At 50.6% G+C, this 19,188-nt stretch overlaps 1 protein-coding gene and 1 non-coding gene across 2 annotated transcripts in view; one reads left to right on the forward strand and one right to left on the reverse strand.

Annotated features, from left to right (window-relative positions):
• The first annotated feature begins 1,777 nt into the window (after nucleotides 1–1,777).
• Zdhhc18 (zinc finger DHHC-type palmitoyltransferase 18) overlaps nucleotides 1,778–19,188 on the forward strand; it is a 28,392-nt gene continuing 10,981 nt past the window's right edge. Inside the window, exons 1-2 of the mRNA XM_040756408.1 lie at nucleotides 1,778–2,140; nucleotides 8,836–8,996. Coding sequence (XP_040612342.1) covers nucleotides 1,824–2,140; nucleotides 8,836–8,996 — 478 coding nt within the window. The 5' untranslated portion in view covers nucleotides 1,778–1,823. The remainder of the gene's footprint in view (nucleotides 2,141–8,835; nucleotides 8,997–19,188) is intronic.
• On the reverse strand, nucleotides 14,639–14,747 carry LOC121144201. The gene has a single exon (XR_005881524.1). It is a non-coding gene; the product is annotated as a small nucleolar RNA U13 (small nucleolar RNA).

Genomic DNA, 19,188 nt, shown 5'->3' on the forward strand with positions numbered 1-19,188 from the left:
TGCTTGTAGACAGGGTTTTGGTGTGCAGCCCCAGCTGGCTTCACTTCAGCATCCCAAATGAAGAGATCTCTTGGCGTGATCTGCCATGATCCACTCTGTTGTGTATTTAGTCTTCCTTACTTCCTCCAGTCTTAGTCCCCTGGTCTCCTTTCCTTGGGTTTTGCAGTAACTTGGGCTTGCTGGACAGATCTTATGATGACCACCGAAGATCCTGCCTTCTGATACTCACACAGTTGTAGGATCCCCTCCTCTTGATTGCAAGTATCACCTATGATTTTCTTCCCATCACAGACGATAGCAAAGGTGATGACATGGTATTTCTGCGATGCTCAGGCTTGGGCACTTGGAGAGATGGCTTAGGAGTTGAAAATACTTGCTGAACAATCTCGAGGGCTGGAATTCGGATGCTGGCACCCTCTATCAATTTAGGCATCCTGAGGGTCTGACACCTCAGGCCGCCATGCATGCATGAGCTATGAATCCTGTCTCTCCACGTCCACATTCATCCACACAAACACAAATGCTCTGTCTTATGGCTGGTGAGGCAGTCCATTGATGGAGGAGGTCCTGGGTTGGATACCCAAGTAGCGCAAGACGAAATCAAGCTCTGTTCTAGGAAACGGAAGTTAAACTGTCCTTGTCAGGTTCATGAAGTACACAGCTCCTTTAGAGAAGCCTCCATGGTGAGTCACTGGGTAATCTCTGGGAAGTTTGGGTGGAGCGTCAGCAAAACTCCCAGGCCTCCAGTCATATCACAAGAAAGAAGTTCTGCCAACAACCTGAATGGCTTACAAGGAGGCTGGTCCCCATTTGATTCTCCAGACGAGAATTCAGATGATCTGATCTAGCCTTGAAGACTGCCTTGGGAGACTGCATGTAAAAGAATTTGCCAAAATATTTCTGAACTCTTGACCTTAGGCACTTGAGATAAAGTGCTTGTGAGTATTCATGTGTTCATGATTCAGTTGGGGTCTCACTTGTAGACCCAGGAAGGGTGCAAATCCACCCTGTATCCTAAGCTGGCCTTGAACCTTTATCATTTCAGGCTCCAGGGTGCTAGAATTGCAGAGGATTGATCCACGTTTAGGGAATATCTAGTAACCTAGGATTGGACCTGGGTCTAGGTCTAGGACAGCTAGGAGGGAAAGACTAGAGGCTAGAGGATGTTTTACATACAGCCCTTTAGACACTAGGAATTTTCTTCTTCTTCTTCTTCTTCTTCTTCTTCTTCTTCTTCTTCTTCTTCTTCTTCTTCTTCTTCTTCCTCTTCTGTTTTTTTGTTGTTGTTTGTTTTTGCTTGTTTGTTTAATTTTGTGAGACAGGATTTCTCTGTGTAGCTTTCGGGCCTGTCCTGGAACTCTCTCTATAGACCAGGCTGGCCTCGAAGTTAGAGATCCACCTGCCTCTGCCTCCCTGGCACCACCTAGCACCCTAGACACTCGGAATTTTCAAAGCAAATTGTGTACCACCCTTCCCTACCTGCGCTCAGAGGCGGGCGAGCCTGCGCTCGGAGTTACCGCCTGGGCGGTCCCCTGAATCTCCGGGCTCTGCCCAGTGCCTGGCACCCTGCACTCCTAACACAGGGTCTGAGTGCAAAGGCCCCGGAGGGAGCCGGGGAGGCCGCACCTGCAGTTCCCGTGTCGGTCGCAGGGGCGCTGCGGAGCGAACCGGGGGCGGGGCGGCAGCGGGATGGCCAACCCGAGCGAGCGAGCCCGCCCGCCCGCCAGCGCCGCGCGCGCCGCCGCTACCTCCGCCGCTCGGCCCGGTCCCGGAGCGGAGCGGCCGGCCCGCGGGGCGCGGAGCCGAGGCCCGCGGCCGGCCGCATGAAGGACTGCGAGTACCAGCAGATCAGCCCCGGGGCCGCCCCGCCGCCCGCCTCCCCCGGGGCGCGCCGCCCCGGCCCCGCCGCGCCCCCCGCTCCGAGCCCCGGGCCCGCGCCCGGAGCACCGCGCTGGAGCGGCAGCGGCAGCGGCAGCGGCAGCGGGAGCCTGGGCCGCCGGCCTCGGCGTAAGTGGGAGGTGTTCCCCGGCCGCAACCGCTTCTACTGCGGCGGCCGCCTCATGCTGGCCGGCCACGGCGGCGTCTTCGCGCTCACGCTGCTGCTCATCCTCAGCACCACCGTCCTCTTCTTCGTCTCCGAGTGAGTTCGCCCCCTTCCTTCCCCCCGCGCGCTGTGTCCCCCGGCCGCCGCTCATTCCCGACGCGCATCCGTCTACCTTCGGGCCTCCGCCCGCCCCGGACCCCCGCACCCCTCCTCACCATCCGGACTTTGGGTGCCCGGCCGCGGTCACCGGCCTTTGCGGGGTTCCTCAGGTCCGCCTGCCTTCCTATCCTTGGCCGGTTCACGCCTATCCCAGGCTCGTTCTGACCCCTCTAGGCGTCTTTTATTCCTATCCTCAGACAACTAAGTTTTTGTATCCCTTGGCTATGAACACCATGAATCTTTGCAGGCGTCTCCTCAGGTCTCTCCATGGTTCTGCAGGGTCCTGGCTCCCTCGGACTGTCCCCTCATACACCCCCTCACCCCCCCACCCCGCTTTTCCTCAGTCGTGCTCGCCCTAGGCCCCGAAGCATCCTCTCTAAAGCGTCTTTGGGCCTCTCAGACTGGCCCTCCCCTCTCCAGCGCTTTCCTTAGTTTCGCCAAAGCTGCTTCTTCCTGACCCTCCCTTAGCTACCTAGAACCCCAGGTGTCTCTCCAACCCTGACCTGGCTCTTTCCCTTCTGGACACCCTGGAGCATCCCCCACCAGGACAGCTGCTTCCCTCCTTTTCCTGAGAGGGACCTTAGTGCTTCCACATGACAGGTCTTAATCGTCCCTATGGGCTTGTGACCTTTTTTCCAGTAGCCCAGCGTTGGCATCTCCCGTCTCGGAGCTGAGGAGTGGCTGCTCGTGGCTTTATCAGGGTCACTCATGCATCCCAAGTTTCCACCCCACCCTCAGCCTCTAGCTGGAGCCACCAACCATGTGACTTCTTGCACACACACACACACACACACACACACACACACACCACACACACCACACACTCCCCCACACACGCTGGGTGAGCCCCACCGTTCCCTCCTACTTCTCTCTGTTCTTTGAGGTTGGCTTTCTTTATTATTCAGTCTAGTTAGGACCTCCATCTTTAATTCCAACACTCGGGAGGCAGAGGCAGGTGGATCTCTATGAGTTCGAGGCCAGCCTGGTCTACAAAGCTACACAGAGAAACCCTGTCTCAAAACAAAACCTCCGTCTTTGGAGCCACTTTCCTTCTTTTCCACCATCCACCAAAGTGCTCTGCCGTTCCATGCTGGGTCAGGGTGGAGAAAGGTTCAGGGTGGTTTACACAGAGCAGCTCTGGGACCCCCACCTGGCCTCCAGGCCAGGTTTCATCTCCACCTCACTGTGGCCTCTTGGGGTGCTGTAGGAGTGCTTTTTCCGGGGACCCTGGCCACTCTTTTCCCTCGGTGCTCACGCCCAGGCTCACGCCCAGGCAGGAGGAAGTAGTGCTGGCTGTAGTTGCTCTGTGACCCTTCAGGGTCAGATCTGGACTCCCGAGAGCCTGAACTTCTTTATTTCTTTCTTTATTTTTATTTTATGTGCACATTTGTCTGTGTGAGGGTGTCAGATCTTGGAGTTACAGACAGCTGTGAGCTGTCATGTGGGTGCTGGGAATTGAGCATGAGTCTCTGGAAGAGGAGCCAGTGCTCTTACACGGTGAGCCAGCTCTCCAGCCCTAGCCTGAATTTCTGGATGGTGATCCTGAGTTGCCCCCAGCCAGAGAAGAAGGGAGAACTCCTGGGCTCAGGGAAAACAGACCAGTCCGTCACCTTGGCCTTCATCTCTGGTTCTCACTCTTGGGTGGTGACTTTGGGAGCAGGGTGAGGTTACACCCCAGAGTCCTGCTGGGTGTTGGGTGTTGGGGGCTTGGAGAGCTCCGAAGAGGACCCAGAGCAGTGGGCACACTTTCAGTGAGGTCGGGAATGGTAGGACATGCTCACTCCTGCTGCTCTGGGGGGAGACCTTTCCTGCTGAGATGGTTTCGCTGCCCTGTTTGGTGAGTAGTGATGTAGCTTCCCAGTGTGGCCCCGCTCTTACCCCCTTTCTCTCACACGGCAGCCTTGACATCAGATTTCAGACTCCCTGCTCTACCTCTAGATGAGAGCTAGAGCTCTAATAGTGGCCTTCTGTGGCCTCTGGTCCCTCTCTCAGTCCTCCTGCTGGGTTCTCTTCTGCTGAGTTACTCTCTCCAGTTCGTGACCTGCAGCTCACTCCTGCCTCACGGCCTTTTGGAGCAAGCCCATGGCTCACTCATTTCTTTTTATCACTCTTTCCCTCCAACACACGCCTGTGTGCACACGCACACACACAATCGGTCATTCTGAGCCTGCCTTTTCTGGGTGAGCATAGTAAGTATCCATGCTGCTATATATTTAGTGCCTAGAGCCAGTGCAAGGGAGACCATCAGTGGATGGATGGATGGGTGGGTGGGTGGATGGATGGATGGATGGATGGATGGACGGACGGACGGATGGATCTTGCTGGGAGTCTGGAGTTGCCAGCTTGTAATCGGCATCCTGGCTGGGTGACCTTGAATCTAGCTGTGGAAATCAGAGCCTAGGACTCGGTGTGGTGTTACCCCAGGGCCCTCTCTGCAAGTCCCAGTCTTCATTTTCCAGGCTGTGTGTGAGCTAGGTGAGCTGTCCAGCATTGGAACTGAGAGTGACTGCTGGTTCTTTTGAAGAACTGGACATGAAAGGTGTGTGGAGCGGAGGGTAGCCGCTTGGAGCCCTTGGCTTTGTCAGGCTCTGGTTCTTAGAGGAAGGCAGCTGCAGGTTTCAAAAGCAATCTTTGGATGTCCTGGTCTTGCTCCCTGCATCTGTGGATCCCAAGCCTCCCGACAGATGCATCCTTCAAACAGCACCCCCCTCCCCCATCACATCCCCTCTGGCTCCAGTGGGAAGCAGTGGCTGGCTGAGGTTGGTCAGCATGAACTACATAGTCATGAGAAGAAAGGGCCCTCCTGCGTTGCCCAGGTTGTTTAAACTTTATGAACGTCTTCATCTGTGAAGTTTGGGGCATAAGGTTAGAGGGTCGTGCCGAGAGTGCACAGCAGCCTATCCAGCACATAGTAACTTATCTGTGCCAGGCATTTAATAGCTAATCAATTTTGAAACAGGGTCTCACCGTGTAATCCTAGCTAGCCTTGAATTCACAGAGACCCACCTACCTGCCTGTGTCTCCAAGTGCTGAGGTTAAAGGCATGAGTGATTGTGTTCCACAGAATTAAAATTTTTTGAGACAGAGTTTCTCTGTGTAGTTTTGTAGACCAGGCTGGCCTCGAACTCAGGGATCCACCTGCCTCTGCTTCCTGAGTGCTGGGACTAAAGGCGTGTGCCACTGCTGCCTGCCCGGCTTGAACTCAGGGCTTTGTGCATGGCAGAGAGCATTTTACCACTGAGCTATATCCCCAGCCTGTGGGTAGTATTTATAATGACTTACTGACTAGGGCAGTATCTAGCACATAGTAAATCTTCAAAAGACATCAGGTATTAGGGCTGGAGATGATAGAATGGTAAAGTGCTTTCCTAGCATGTGTAAGACATCGAGTTTGGTCTGTAGTACCGAAAACGAATATATGGTAGCTACTTTCTCTCCATGAGGGGCGTGCCACTCATTTGGTAGGTATTTACTGGGTAACATGCAAAGATGCTGTCTGTGCCCACAGAGAAACTTGTCACTTAGCAGGCAGGTAACTTTCTTTTTTTTTTTTTTTTTCTGGTTTTTCGAGACAGGGTTTCTTTGTATTGTTTTGGAGGTTGTCCTGGAACTCGATCTGTAGACCAGGCTGGCCTCAAACTCCCAGAGATCCACCTGCCTCTGCCTCCCGAGTGCTGGTATTAAAGGCATGCACCACTAACGTCCGGTTGCAGGCAGGTAACTTAACCACACAAGCAGTTAACTTTTTCTTTAGGCAGGATCTTCCTCTATGGTTGTGGCTAGCCCGGAACTCAATGTATAGACCAAACTGGGCTCAAATTTCCAGAGAGCTGTCTGCTTCTGCCTCCAGAGTGCTGGGGTTAAAGGCATGAGCTGTTGTACCCTAAATTAATTAATTTTTGTTTGTTTGTTTTTGTTTTTTTGAGACAGGGTTTGTCTGTGTAGCCTGGCTGTCCTGGAACTCACTCTGTAGACCCTGCTGGCCTTGAACACAGAGATCCACCTGTCTCTGCCTCCCAAGTACTGGAATTAAAGGTATGTGCCACCACTGCCCAGCTTAACTTACGTTTTTTAACTTTATTTTATGTCTTTGAGTGTTTACCTACATTTATATTTATGCACATACATAACACACACATATGCATATGTGCTGTGTGTGGCATTCACAAGAAGGCATTGGAACTCCTAGAACTGGTACTAAAGATGGTTGTGAGTCACCCTGTGGATGCTGGGGGCTGAACCCAGATTCTCTGGAGGAGTAGTAAATGTTCATAACTACTGAGCCATCTCTAGCCCCCACAGCTAACATTTTTTTTTATGTACGTAGTATTGTGTCTGCACATATGTCTGCAGGCCAGAAGAGGGCACCAGATCTCATTACAGATGGTTGTGAGCCACCATGTGGTTGCTGGGAATTGAACTCAGGACCTCTGGAAGAGCAGCCAGTGCTCTTAACCTCTGAGCCATCTCTAGCTTCCACAGCTAACATTTTTAATAAATGCTATACAGAAAATAATCTTGGAGAAGGACTGCTGTATCTGAGCAGTCAAGGAAGGTCCTCTGAGGAGGGAAGAACATTCCGGAGGAAATGAGCAGTCAGTGCAAAGGCCTTGAGGTGGGAAGGAGTCACAGTTGTGTGGAAATTGCCATGAGGCCGATGTGATGCGAGCAGAGGGGGTGAGGAGAGTTTTTGCAGATTGAGGCGGGAGAAACCTCAACATAACTCAGGACATGGCCGGCCTAGTAGGCCGGTTGAGAGTCTGGATTCCATTTGAAGCCATCAGAAGGTTTCAAGCAAGGACATGACAAGATCTGATTTACAGTTGCAGAAAGTGGCTGTGACTTTGTGATAGGCAGCCACAGTGACAAAGAAGACTGGCCATAGGGCGTCCCAGTAGGTTCACTTCATGCTAAAGTCATGCCCCACCAATATCCAGAACTTCTAGAACATTACAGGCTTAAAATGGAAGCAATGGCTCGAAGAGGGATGTGGAAGCCTGTGGTCCCTGGAGCAGCCTGGATGTCTGGGGGCACACACTGTTTTCCTTAACCCTCTCCTCATCCTTCTGGGTGTGGCTGCAGCTTCAATCTTTTTTACTCTGTGGCACGCACCACCGTGTGTGACAGTTCCCTGTTTGCTGAGCTCTTTTCCCCTGTTGACCATAAGCCACATGGCAGAGAGACTTGTCATATTCATAGCCATTATTCCTGCTGTTTTGAGAGTGTTACCTGGCACAAAAAAGAACTCAGTAAATATTTGTGGAGCAACTGGCTGGATAGATGAATGAATGAATGAATGAATGAATGAGATTGTAGCATCGCCGTGGATGGTTATCTCAAATGGCAGCACCCTTAGTTAGTAGTGGCTTCCTGAAGTTCTGTGTCTCCTAAAAGGACTGAGAGCTAAGGCTGAAGCCAAGTGCTGCGATAGGTCTGGAGGGATGGTTCAGTGATTAAAAGCACTGGCCACTCTTCCAGAGGACCTGGGTTCAATTCCTAGCACCTACATGGTGGCTCACAACCGTCTTTAACCACCATTCAGGGGGTTCAGTGTCTTCTGCTGGCCTCTTCAAGCACCAGGTATATACAGGGTGCACAGACATGGGTGTAGGTAAAATATCCATAGACAGGAAGTATTAAAATGCTGGGTACCGAGCTGGACACAGTATTGCGTTCACATGCAGCCCTAGCTCTTGGTGGGAAGATGGCTGGAGTCCAAGGGTTTAGGACCAGCCCAGGAAGCCCCCATCTTTCTGTTTCCATCTCTGTCTCTTTGTCTCTCTCTCCCTCTTCGGTTTTTAATTACCTTTTATTTATTTTGTTTGTTTGTTTTTGAGACAGGGTTTCACTGTGTAACAGCCCTGGCTGACCTGAAACTAGCTTTGTAGACCAGACTGGCCTTGAACTTGCAGAGATCTGCCTGTCTCTGCCTCCTGAGTACTGGGGTTAAAGGCGTGCACCACCTCTGCTGGTTGATTTTATTGATTTTGTATGTGTGTGCCATGGCATGCATGTTAAGATCAGAGGACTCCTTGTGAGAGTCATTTTTCTCCCTTCATCATATTGGTTCCAGGATCAAACTCAGGCCATCACGCTTGATAACAAGCATTTTATATACTGAACCACCTCAGTAGCCTGGTTTTGTTGTTGTTGTTGGTTTGTTTGTTTTTGTTTTTTGTTTTTTTGCATGTTTAAGACAAGGTCTCATATAACCCAGCTTAGTCTTGAGTTTACTATGTATGAAGAATGGCCTTGAACTCCTGATCTTCCTACTTGGGCCTTCTGAGTGTTGGGAATATAGGGATGTTCTGCCACAAAAAAGAAAGCTAGGTCTAGTTGTGTGTGTGTATTCAGGAGGCGGATGGAGGCAAGAAAATCTAGAGTTCCAGGACAGTTTAGAAAGTTTCAGGCTAGCTGGCAAGTCCCTGTTGGAAAGAAGGAATGGCAGAAGAGGGATCTGCCTGCCAGCGTGGGGTAAGGGAGAATATCTGTTTGTCTCATCTGACGTTGGAAACACTCCAGGGTTAACCAGAAATGTCCTCTCTGGGCACTTATGGGGAGTGGCTGCACTTCAAGAATATGGCATCTATCCCAGGGAGCCCTGGGGTAATCTGAACTCTCTTCTCTCCTAGCTGTCCCTACCTGGCCAGCAAGCTGACCCTGGCCATCCCCATCATCGCTGCCATCCTCTTCTTCTTCGTCATGAGCTGCCTCCTGCAGACCAGTTTTACTGACCCTGGCATCCTACCCCGGGCTACCACCTGTGAAGCAGCTGCCCTGGAGAAGCAGATTGGTGAGGCTCTGACTCCTAGCCCATGATGGCTCCACGTTCCCGCCTGTGAGAGGAGGCCTGGTTTTCTCCTACTGCACTGTGCTAGGAATTCAGGGTATAGCAGTGAGCAAGGCAGGCTGGAGCTGACACTGTAGCAGAGGAGGCAGATGATGAGCACACAGGCGAATGAGTAAGTAAGGAAGAAATGCGGGCAGCTTTTAAGCTGTCCCTGTGTGTGTGACTACTGATAGGCCATTAGCCTTTGGGTCAGTACTGTTACTCTTCTCCTCTTCATTCATTTAAATTAGACAGGGAGAGTTTAAATACATAGTTCAAGATCACACAGCTCAAGCCAGGCAATGGTGGAGCATGCCTTTAATCCCAGTGCTCAGGAGACAGGCTGGTGGATCTCTAAATTTCAGGACAACTTGGTCTACAGAGTGAGTTCCAGGACAGCCAGAGCTATATAATTGACACCCTGTCTTGAAGAAAACAAAACAAAAGCAAGCAGGCAAAAAAGGTCACACAGTAAGCATAGGAACTGTGATGTACCTCCAGGCAGCAGTTGGCCTGAGCCCTGCTCTTAGATGTGTTTAAACTCTCTTTCTTCCCCCAGACAAGGTATCATGTAGTCTAGGCTTGCCTACTATGTAGCTGAGGATGGTCTTTCTTTCTTTCTTTTTTTTTGTTTTTTGTTTTTGTTTTTCGAGACAGGGTTTCTCTTGGCTTTGGAGGCTGTCCTGGAACTAACTCTTGTACACCAGGCTGGTCTCGAACTCACAGAGATCCACCTGCCTCTGCCTCCCGAGTGCTGCGATTAAAGGCATGCGCCACCACCGCCCGGTTTAGGATGATCTTAATTTCTGACCTGTCTGCCTTTACCTCCTAAGTGCTGGGATTATAGGCGTGCTCCCCACACTCAGCTGAATGTTTGTATACTCTTTATTCATTGTATCATGAAACATTTATTGAACCCGTGCTGTACGCCGTGAGCTATCCCAGATGCTGGTGACAGAGGAATGAAGGAAACTGACAGTAATCTCTGTCCTCATGGAGGTCGAGGTGACATTCCAGGGTACGAGAAAGGCGGTTAGCAAATAAAGAGACTCGGGACGAGGGTGGGGGCACTGTGCGGGAGGTGGTGTATGAGTGAAGAGGCCTGGCCAGGGGAATGGGTGAGGGTCGTAGCAGCATGGGGCGTGGGCTAGTTTAGCCTAGCCAATCAGGACAAGCCCTAGATGCTATGGCTCTGTCTACAGAGGTGAAAGCGTGGGGAGGGGGGAAGGCTGGGTGCCCAGAAAGAACCTTCCAGGCCTCTGAGTAGCTAGCCCTGTATTCCTCCCAGTGGAGAGAGCTGTGGCCAGGGCTCTCAGCTGGCCCACCCCAGCTCCTTCCTGCTGAGAAGTGACTCGGATGTTTGCACACCTCCAGGGTTTCCGGTCATGTTTGGCTCCTTGCCCTAAGAAGGCAGTATACACATAGGCTTTTAACCGCCTAGCTGGCCTGGTGAGATCTAGTGACCTGTAAATGTCAGAGCCCAGATACATCCATCTCCAGGAATTATTTTTGCTGACTCTGGAGCAGCTGGGGAGAGCCCAGGAGAAGATACCTTCCTCGCCTCCTCCTCCTTGGCCCAGGAAGGGGATGGAGCATGTGGGGGGCACACCCGTGGTCTTCCTCTAGAAACCAGCTTCCTTCCTCTTTGCACTGGTCTGGCCTTCCCTTGTAGCTCCTCAGTGTATGACCTGGGCTGCTCACCAGCCACTGGGTTCACAGCTTCTTAGGCAGGCTAATCCTGAGGCAGGGTTATTGTACAGCTCAGCCAGACAGACCGAGCCGGGTCTGGCTGTCTGGAATCCCTGGGTTCTGAGCTGCTTGGCCAGTAGCAACAGTAATCCCTGTGTTTAGGGAGAGCTTGGATCCGTGTCCAGTACTGTCCACTGTTATCCCCACAGATCTTCACATCTGCAGAGGGAGTTCCCAGATGTGTCAGTACAGACTCCAAGCAAGGGGTCACAGGATTGAAGGGAGAGGGAGGGAGTAGGTACCCTCTTCCCACACTCCAGGCTTTGTGTTTGGAGATGGCAGCAGAGATACATCCCTCTATCCTTTCATCTCCACTTTAATGTCCTGAGTCCTGGGCCAGACCTTCTATGACACATTCCCACAGAGCTACATGGTGGTCATGATGAAATTGTTCTTCACTGGGGTGTTAGGGCAAGGGAGATGAGGATGTGGGTGTCTGGTTTACGTTTTCACCGTGCAGGAACCTCATATGGTGTTAGCTAAAGAAAGGGATGGATGACCGGGCGGTGGCGGCGCACGCCTTTAATCCCAGCACTCGGGAGGCAGAGGCAGGCGGATATCTGTGAGTTCGAGGCCAGCCTGGTCTACAGAGTGAGTTCCAGGACAGCCTCCAAAACAATACAGAGAAACCCTGTCTCCAAAAAACCAAAAAAAAGAAAAAAAAGAAAAAAGAAAGGGATGGATGGAAGGATGACTGAGGACTGGGAGCCTCCTGGGGCTCTTCTTGCTGCACTGGGGGCATTTGAAAGGTTTTTGGTGTCTCCCAGGGAGGACATGGTGGGTTCATACAGTTAAATACTGGTTCTACACAATGGCTCCTGGCAGCCAACTGGATGACAAGAATCTTTTTATTTATTTATTTATTTTTGAGACAGGGTTTCTCTGTATAACAGCCTTGATTGTCCTGGAACTCACTCAGTAGACCAGGCTGGCCTTAAATTCACAGAGATCCGCCTGCCTCTGCCTCCTGAGTGGTGGGATTAAAGGTGTACGCCACCCCTGCCTGGATGGATGACAAAAATCTAAAGACAGGAATCTGATACAAAGCCTACCCTATGGGGTCAAGGCCAGTGTTATGTGGAGAGGTCTGACTGGAAGGGGCCTTGGAGGATAGTTGGAAGGAATCAGGAGTGTCTTCTCTATGCCAGACTTTGAGAGGTGACGGTTGCTACCCAGTGAATGTCCACTGGGCTTAAGCACAAGAAGCTGTGTGAAGGGAGGCCTCCAGGCAGATGGGAGAGCAAAGAATGGACAGAGCAGGAGGGCCAGGCATGGGGCCACTGAGCAGGCCACATTAGCTGAGCATTCAGGAAGCCATGTTTGGAAGAGTGGTGTGGGATTGGAAATAAGACTCCTAGGAAGAGTGGCATCATTACAACCTGCTTGAATTGGTCCTAAATTTTGAAATGTGTTCAGGAAGCTTCTGTCAGAGTTGCAACACATTTTTCTGAAAGGATCTAAAGTCCCTGAGTCCTGGCTCTGAGGTGAGTGTTCATAGGAACAGAAACTCATTGGGTGGTGAGAGAGGAGGGGGGCTGAACCTTGCAGCTCCAACAGAGGCAGCAGGGGACCAGTTCCTCCCTGTTTGCCCAGCACTAAAGCAGAAAAGTTTGAGAACTGAAAGCCTTGTCTTGGGGAAGCGCCTGAGGTAAACTGAGGCAGTTGGTCCTCTTCATCTGAGAACTGGGCTCATGAGCTGATAGTTGCTAGGGTCAGAACTGTTCCGAAGGTATTCCTGGTCTAGTGGGAGACAGCCCACTCCAAGGTCTTCACCTAGGTCCAGCAGCACTGGGACAGACACAGAGTCCGCTCTCTGGGGTGTCCTGTGACACTCACAGCCTGTCCCATTAGCTCCATGTGTCCGCCCCTGGCTGACTGAGAGTCCTTTTCAGGGCAGCTTGCCTCATCTCCTCCCCAGGCTGGCTCAGGGCTCTGCTGACCCGACCACCACTCCTGCTTTCCCGATCGGAGTTGTTTTGCCTCTGACCCTCCTCAGCTTAGAATTTGGGTGATTCCCTAGCGTGGAATAGCAGTCACTGGAATTCAGCCTGCATGGTTTTCCCTTCCCGGATCCCAGCTCTACCTTCATGTCTTTTGTTCTTTTGTGTGTTCTTTTGAAATAGGGTCTCCCTGTGTATCCTTGGCTGGCCTGGACATGTATGGTCTCAATATATAGACCAGGCTGGTGCTCCTCCTGCCTCTGTCTATCCTGGGTGCTAGGATTATAGGCTCCTAGCCCATCTAACTCACATCTTTTTTTTTTTTTTTTAATCTCTGAGTGTTTTGCCTGTGTGTATGTATGTGCACCATCTGTGTACATTCCTGGCGTCAGCATAGATCAGAAGGCATTGGCTCCTCTGGAGTCAGTTTGGGCGGTTATGAGCTACCATGTGGGTACTGGGAACCGAACCTGAGTTCTTTGCAAGACTTAACAAATGCTCTTAATCACTGAGCCATCTCTCCAGCCTCACCCATCATTTCGTTAGAGTTTTCCTTCAAATGGCTCACTTCTTTTGTTTGTTTGTTTGTTTGTTTTTGAGACATGGTTTTACTGTATATAGCCTTGGCTCTCCTGGAACTCACCCTATAGACCAGGCTTGCCTTGAATTGGCGGAGACTGGCCTGCCTATGCCTCCTGAGTGCTGGGATTAAGGGAGTGTGCCACCACCGTCTTACAAATGGCTTACTTTTTTATGAGACTGGTCTGCATAACAAGTTTCAGACCACCATAGTGAGATCCTGTGTCATCCTTACCCCAGAATAAACAACCACTTTGAAATACAGCCTTATGCTGGATAACAGTGCTTTAGTCACCAACAAACCCCATATATGACTGGTCCCCAGCATGCCACCTGATGGAACCAGAGCCTTCTTAATTTGTGTGAGTACTTTCTATGACATTTGCATGGGGAAATCACCTACTGACACACTGCTCCTACGTGACATGTGACTGTATATTTTAAAAGAGAAGTTTATGTAGGCCCCATGAGGACAAAGCCACTTGCTCTGCATGGACTGTTGCTGTAAGAGAAAGCCAGGTTGCAGAGCTCCTGTCAGTGTAGTGGCCATTGAAGGAGTGTGAGGTTCTCAGTGCAGGTGGAGATTCTCCCTTTGCTGGAGAAAGGATGGAGAGGCTAGAAAGGGGAATAACTTTCTCAGACCATGATTCACAAACCTAGTGCAGGAAACTCCCTGCGGGGGCGGAGCCACAAGACGGCCAGCTGCAGCCACCCTCCCCCACTTCCTCCCACTCCCCACATCCCAGGACCTCAGGGCCATTCCCTTTGCTTACCCTATTCCTGGTGCTCGGTGCTGCCCCCCCATCCCTGCTGAGCTGGTATCTGTACCTGGTGTATTGCCACTTTGTGTTTTATTTTACTTTGGTTTTTTGTTTGTTTGCTTTATTTTGTCTGAGGCAGGGTCTCACATAGCTCAGGTTCACTAAAGATGGCCTTGATGCTTCTGGGCACCCCCCATCCCCAGGTTACTAGCTTGGTCCTGGGGATCAAAGGCAGGGCTTTGTATGTTAGGCAAGCGTGCTGCCAGCTGAGCTTATATCCCCAGCCTGAAGTTAGGTTGTGACACAGGGTTTCATAGTGTAGTCGAGCTGGCCTGGAGTCCCTGGTAGTCCTGCCTTCACCTCCCATTTGCTAGGAGCACGGTATGTGATGTCTTACCTGGTGATGCTGTTTATGGTATTTTATTTGTTTGTTTTTAGAGACAGGATCTTAACCATGTGTTCTAGGCTGTCCTGGAACTCACTATGTAGAGCAGACTGGTCTCAAACTCACAGAGATCCGCCTGCCCCTGCCTCCCAAGTGCTGGGGTTAAAGCCATGCACCATATTTCTCCCCTTCCAATAGATGGATAATGTGCCAATGTGGTTATAACAAGGTTGTGGGAGGCATATGTTACATAGTTGTAAATACCTTATCATCATGTTCATGAACCTCCCCCCAAAAGAATTCTATTATTTTTGGGGGGTGGGGGTTTGTTTTGTTTTGAGGTAGAGTCTCACTATGTAGTTCCAGACCGGCCTCAAACTCACAGAGGTCCGCCTGCCTCTGCCTCCTGAGTGCTGGAGCTAAAGGTATGCGCCACCATTGGCCAGGCTAACTTTTGTTTTTGTTTTAGTTTTGGTTTGGTTTGGTTTTGGTTTTTCGAGACAGAGTTTCTCTGTATTGCTTTGGAGGCTGTTCTGGAACTTGCTCTGTAGACCAGGCTGGCCTCTAACTCACAGAGATCCGCCTGCCTCTGCCTCCCATGTGCTGGGATTAAAGGCGTGCGCCACCAACGCCCGGCCCAGGAAGCATTTCTTAACCACTCCCTCCTTCCTTTACTGAGTGTTTTGTATTTCTCGAGTGGTGGCCAGAGGATCTGAAGCCCACCCTGCTGCACAGCAAGGCCTTGTCTCACAACCTTGTATAGGGATGTTGTGCCTGCACCACGTGTGTCTAGTGCCCACGGAGGTCAGAAGAGGGCATTGGATCTCCTGGATTGGCGGGTGTAGATGGTTATGGCACCATGAATGCTGGGAATGGAACTCAGGTCTCTGAAAGAGCAGTCAGTGCTCTTAACCACTGAGCCGTCTCTCCAGCTCCCAAACATTTAAAAATATATATTACTGTGGTGTGCCAAGCAGACATAGAATGAGCAGACATTTCTGGCTCATCTGTATGTATGGGCCCCTTAGCTACCACACCCAGGCCTTGTACAGTATCTTGCATGCAGTGAATGCTTGTATTTGAAAGAATGAACAAATGTATGCCTTGGGAAACAGATTCTAACCTCAGTCCCACCCTCTAATATGGGTTAGTTTGGTTTCCCATCTGCAGAGTGTGGGCTTGTGTCCTGCATACACTGTGACTCAGGAAGACAGTCTCAGTATAGCCTGTCTCCAAAGCCAAAACCAAACAAAAGACAACAAACCCTGAGCTCTTGGGTGGAGTGAGGTGGACATGCCCTGGAGGCAACGAGCTGTCGTGGTGGCAGCTGCTGGGCAGAGCAGGTGGCTGTTTGGCCGCCTCATTATTGCCCTGCCAGCCTCCTTTGACCAGCTGTGACCCACCAATAGCACCCGAGTGGCACCTGTGCTCTGCTGCTCTGTTCCCTCTGGCTCCTGGCATCTTGGCAGCTTAACTTCCTGTCACAGCTCTGGAGGGGAGGAGACCTCACTACCAGAGACTAGAACAGGCTGCTGGGAGCTCCCTCCCTGCCTTGTGGGAGAGACCGAAGTTTCCCTGTGTCCTGAGGAGGATCTCTGGGACCTGGTGAGATTCCCAGTGGGATCTCTCAATACTAAAGAGGGTCTGTGTCTCCCCTCCACTCCCAAATGGTTGTGTTCCAGAGGGCGCTTTATAACTCTGTATGTGCCTGGTCTGTAGTGTTCCTATAGCAGCAATAATAATGTTAGCTTATATTTACAAGACTGGGCATCCCTCAACCGAAAATCCTAAGTGATTCAAAATCTGAGACCATGACCAGAAAATTCCACACCTGCCCTCACCCGACAAATTGCAGTCAGAGCACAGGTGCATTGATAATGATCCATAAATTACCATCTGAAGCCAGGTGAGGTGGCTCACACTATTAATCCCACCAGAGGCAGGCAGGTCTCTGTGTTCAAAGCCCACCTACAAAGTGAGATCCAGGCCAGCCAGGGCTACACAGTGAGTCCCTGTGTCAAAATAATGAAAAAAAATTACTTTCTGACTATGTGTAAAAGACCTGTATAAAACCCGTATATAAGAGAATTTCTTGTGTGGCTTGGGCTCCACTCTCTAGACATGTGTATGTAGATATTCTAAAATCTGAAAAATGCCAAATCTACAACATGTCTGGTCCCAGTATTTCAGATAAGGGATGCACAGCCTCCCCTAGGCCCTTGCCAAGCACTAGACAGTGTGTTAAACCCACTTAGTAAATTCTTAGCTAGTTCTCCCAGCAACCCAGGGGGTGGAGTCAATTCTGTTCCATTTTACTGATTTTCAGCCGAGAAGCTGAATGACTTGATCTGCCTAATTCAATAAATGGTTAGGCATAGATGTATACCCGTATATCTTACCAGCTTGAAAGTCCTGTACAAGACAGGGAGACAACCGTGAGTCTGGATTTGGGTCTGGTATAGAGTGATGTCAGTAGCTTGGAAAGAGGTGGGCCTTTTGCCTGCAGGCATGTTATGTCCTGTTGGTCAGGACCAAGGTCAGGGACTGTTGGGACACTAGCATTGTGCTCTTCCAGGCTCACCACAGCAGAGAGGATGGGACCACCTGATCTGTGTTTTACTGAGGAAGAAACTGAGGCTCAGAAGTGAAGTAACAAGTAGAATTCCAGGCCGGAAAGATTCAGACCCAGCACTCTGAGCCTTCCTAGCCTGCACCTCCTGGCGTTCCTGTGAATGACTAGGTCCTTAGCAGTGGCTGGCTCTGGTGGTTTTACCCTTAGCCTTGGACATTGTGGTGCTCCTCTGCTTCTGTAGGCAAGGCAGCAGGGACAGGTCAGGATTTGAACCCATAGCCTGCCTCAGCCTTAAAGCTTGTCTTCTTCCTCTGCTTGCTGACCTTGTGAGAGTCTGGCTAGAGGGAGGAGGCGCACACAGTCCTACTACAGCATCACGCGGTGACCGGTGTGCTCGTGTAGTGTGAGAAGCAGGAGTCTGCAGACCCGGAAGTAGCCGCAGAGCGTGATTGGAGATGGGGTTGGGCTTTGGTGAACCCCGATGAAGGAAGGAAAAGGAAGGAGCTAGGGTTTCCTGGGTTGGGGACAGGAAAACCAAAGCTGTGGCAACTTGTTAGGGCAGGGATGTGGGAGAGAGAAAGGCCCTGAACACACCTGCGTGAGTGTTCTTCGTGCTGTGGATGTAGCTGGTGGCCTTGCAAGCACTTCCCGGGATGATTGGATTTGATTCCCCAGTACCTCAAAGGGAAAAGTGCCGGGTGCCGAGGTGCACACTTTTAATCCCAGCACTTGGAAAGCAGAGGTAGGCAGATCTCTGTGAGTTCCGGGCAAGCCGGGGATACATAGGAAACTCTGTCTCAGGAAAAGGAAGGAAGGGAAGAAGGGAGGGGGAAGAAAAGAAGAAAAGAAAGGTACTGGAGAGATGGCTTAGAGGGTTAGGGCACTGGCTGCTCTCCCAGAGGTCTTGAGTTCAATTCCCAGCAACCACATCGTGGATCACAACCATCAATAATGAGATCTAGTGCCCCCTTCTGGTATGTAGGCAGCACACTGTGTATATAATAAATAATTAACCCTTAAAAGGGAGGGTGGTCTAGGGGTGCAGCTCAGTTGGTAGAGTACTTGTCTAGCATCACAGGTTCTGGGTTTGATCCCAGCACTAAAGACCTGGGTCTGACAGTCCTAGCACTTAGGCAGATCAGAGCTTCATGTCATCCTGACCCATAGCAAGCTTGAGGCTAGACAGGGTCTTCTGAACCTGTCAAAAAATAAAAGTTTATCTCTGGATGGTGTTACATGCCTTTAATCCCAGCACTCTGGAGGTAGAGGTGGGCTGATATCTCTATGTAACAGCCTTGACTGTCCTGGAGCTCACTCTCTAGACCAGGCTGGCCTCAACTCACAGAGATCACCTGCCTCTGCTTCCTGGGTGCTGGGATTAAAGATGAGCATCACCAAGATCAGCTGTTTTTTGTTTTTAAGGTTTATTTTATTTTATGTGTGGGTGGTTTTTAAGGTTTATTTTATGTGTGGGTGGTGTTTTTAGGGTTTATTTTATTTTTATATATGGGTGTTTTGTTTTGTTTTTTGTTTTTTATGAGACAGGGTTTCTCTGTATTGTTTTGGAGGCTGTCGGTCCAGCCCGGCCTCAAACTCACAGAGATTCGCCTGCCTCTGCCTCCCGAGTGCTGGGATTAAAGACGTGTGCCACCAACACCAGGCTGTATGGGTGCTTTTTAGGATTTATTTTATTTTATGTATGGGTGTTTTAAGGTTTATTTTGTTTTATGTATGGGTGTTTTTAAGGTTTATTTTATTTTATGTGTGGGTGTTTTGTCTGCATGTGTGTCTGTGTACCACATGCATGCAGTGCCCAAGGATTCCAGAAGAGGGCAGCAGATTTATTTATTTATTTATTTATTATTTTGGTGGTAGTGGTGGTGGTTTTTTAAGACAGCTTTGGCTGTCTTAGAAGTTGATTTGTAGACCAGGCTGGCCTCAAACTCACAGAGATTCCCCCTGCCTTGCCTCCTGAGTGCTGAGATAAAGGTGTGTGTCATCCCCACCTGGCAAGGTCATTAGAACTGAAGTTACAGCCACCATGAGTGCTGGGATCTGAACCCAGACCCTCTCCCAGAGCACACATGCTCTTAAGCATTGAGACACCCCTTTCAGCTCCTGGGTTCATTTTTTTAATGGTTGAGGATGTTGAGACAGCGTCTCACACAGT

The sequence above is a fragment of the Mesocricetus auratus genome, unplaced genomic scaffold (assembly GCF_017639785.1).
Source record: "Mesocricetus auratus isolate SY011 unplaced genomic scaffold, BCM_Maur_2.0 Super-Scaffold_100014, whole genome shotgun sequence".
Taxonomy (NCBI): Eukaryota; Metazoa; Chordata; class Mammalia; order Rodentia; family Cricetidae; genus Mesocricetus; species Mesocricetus auratus.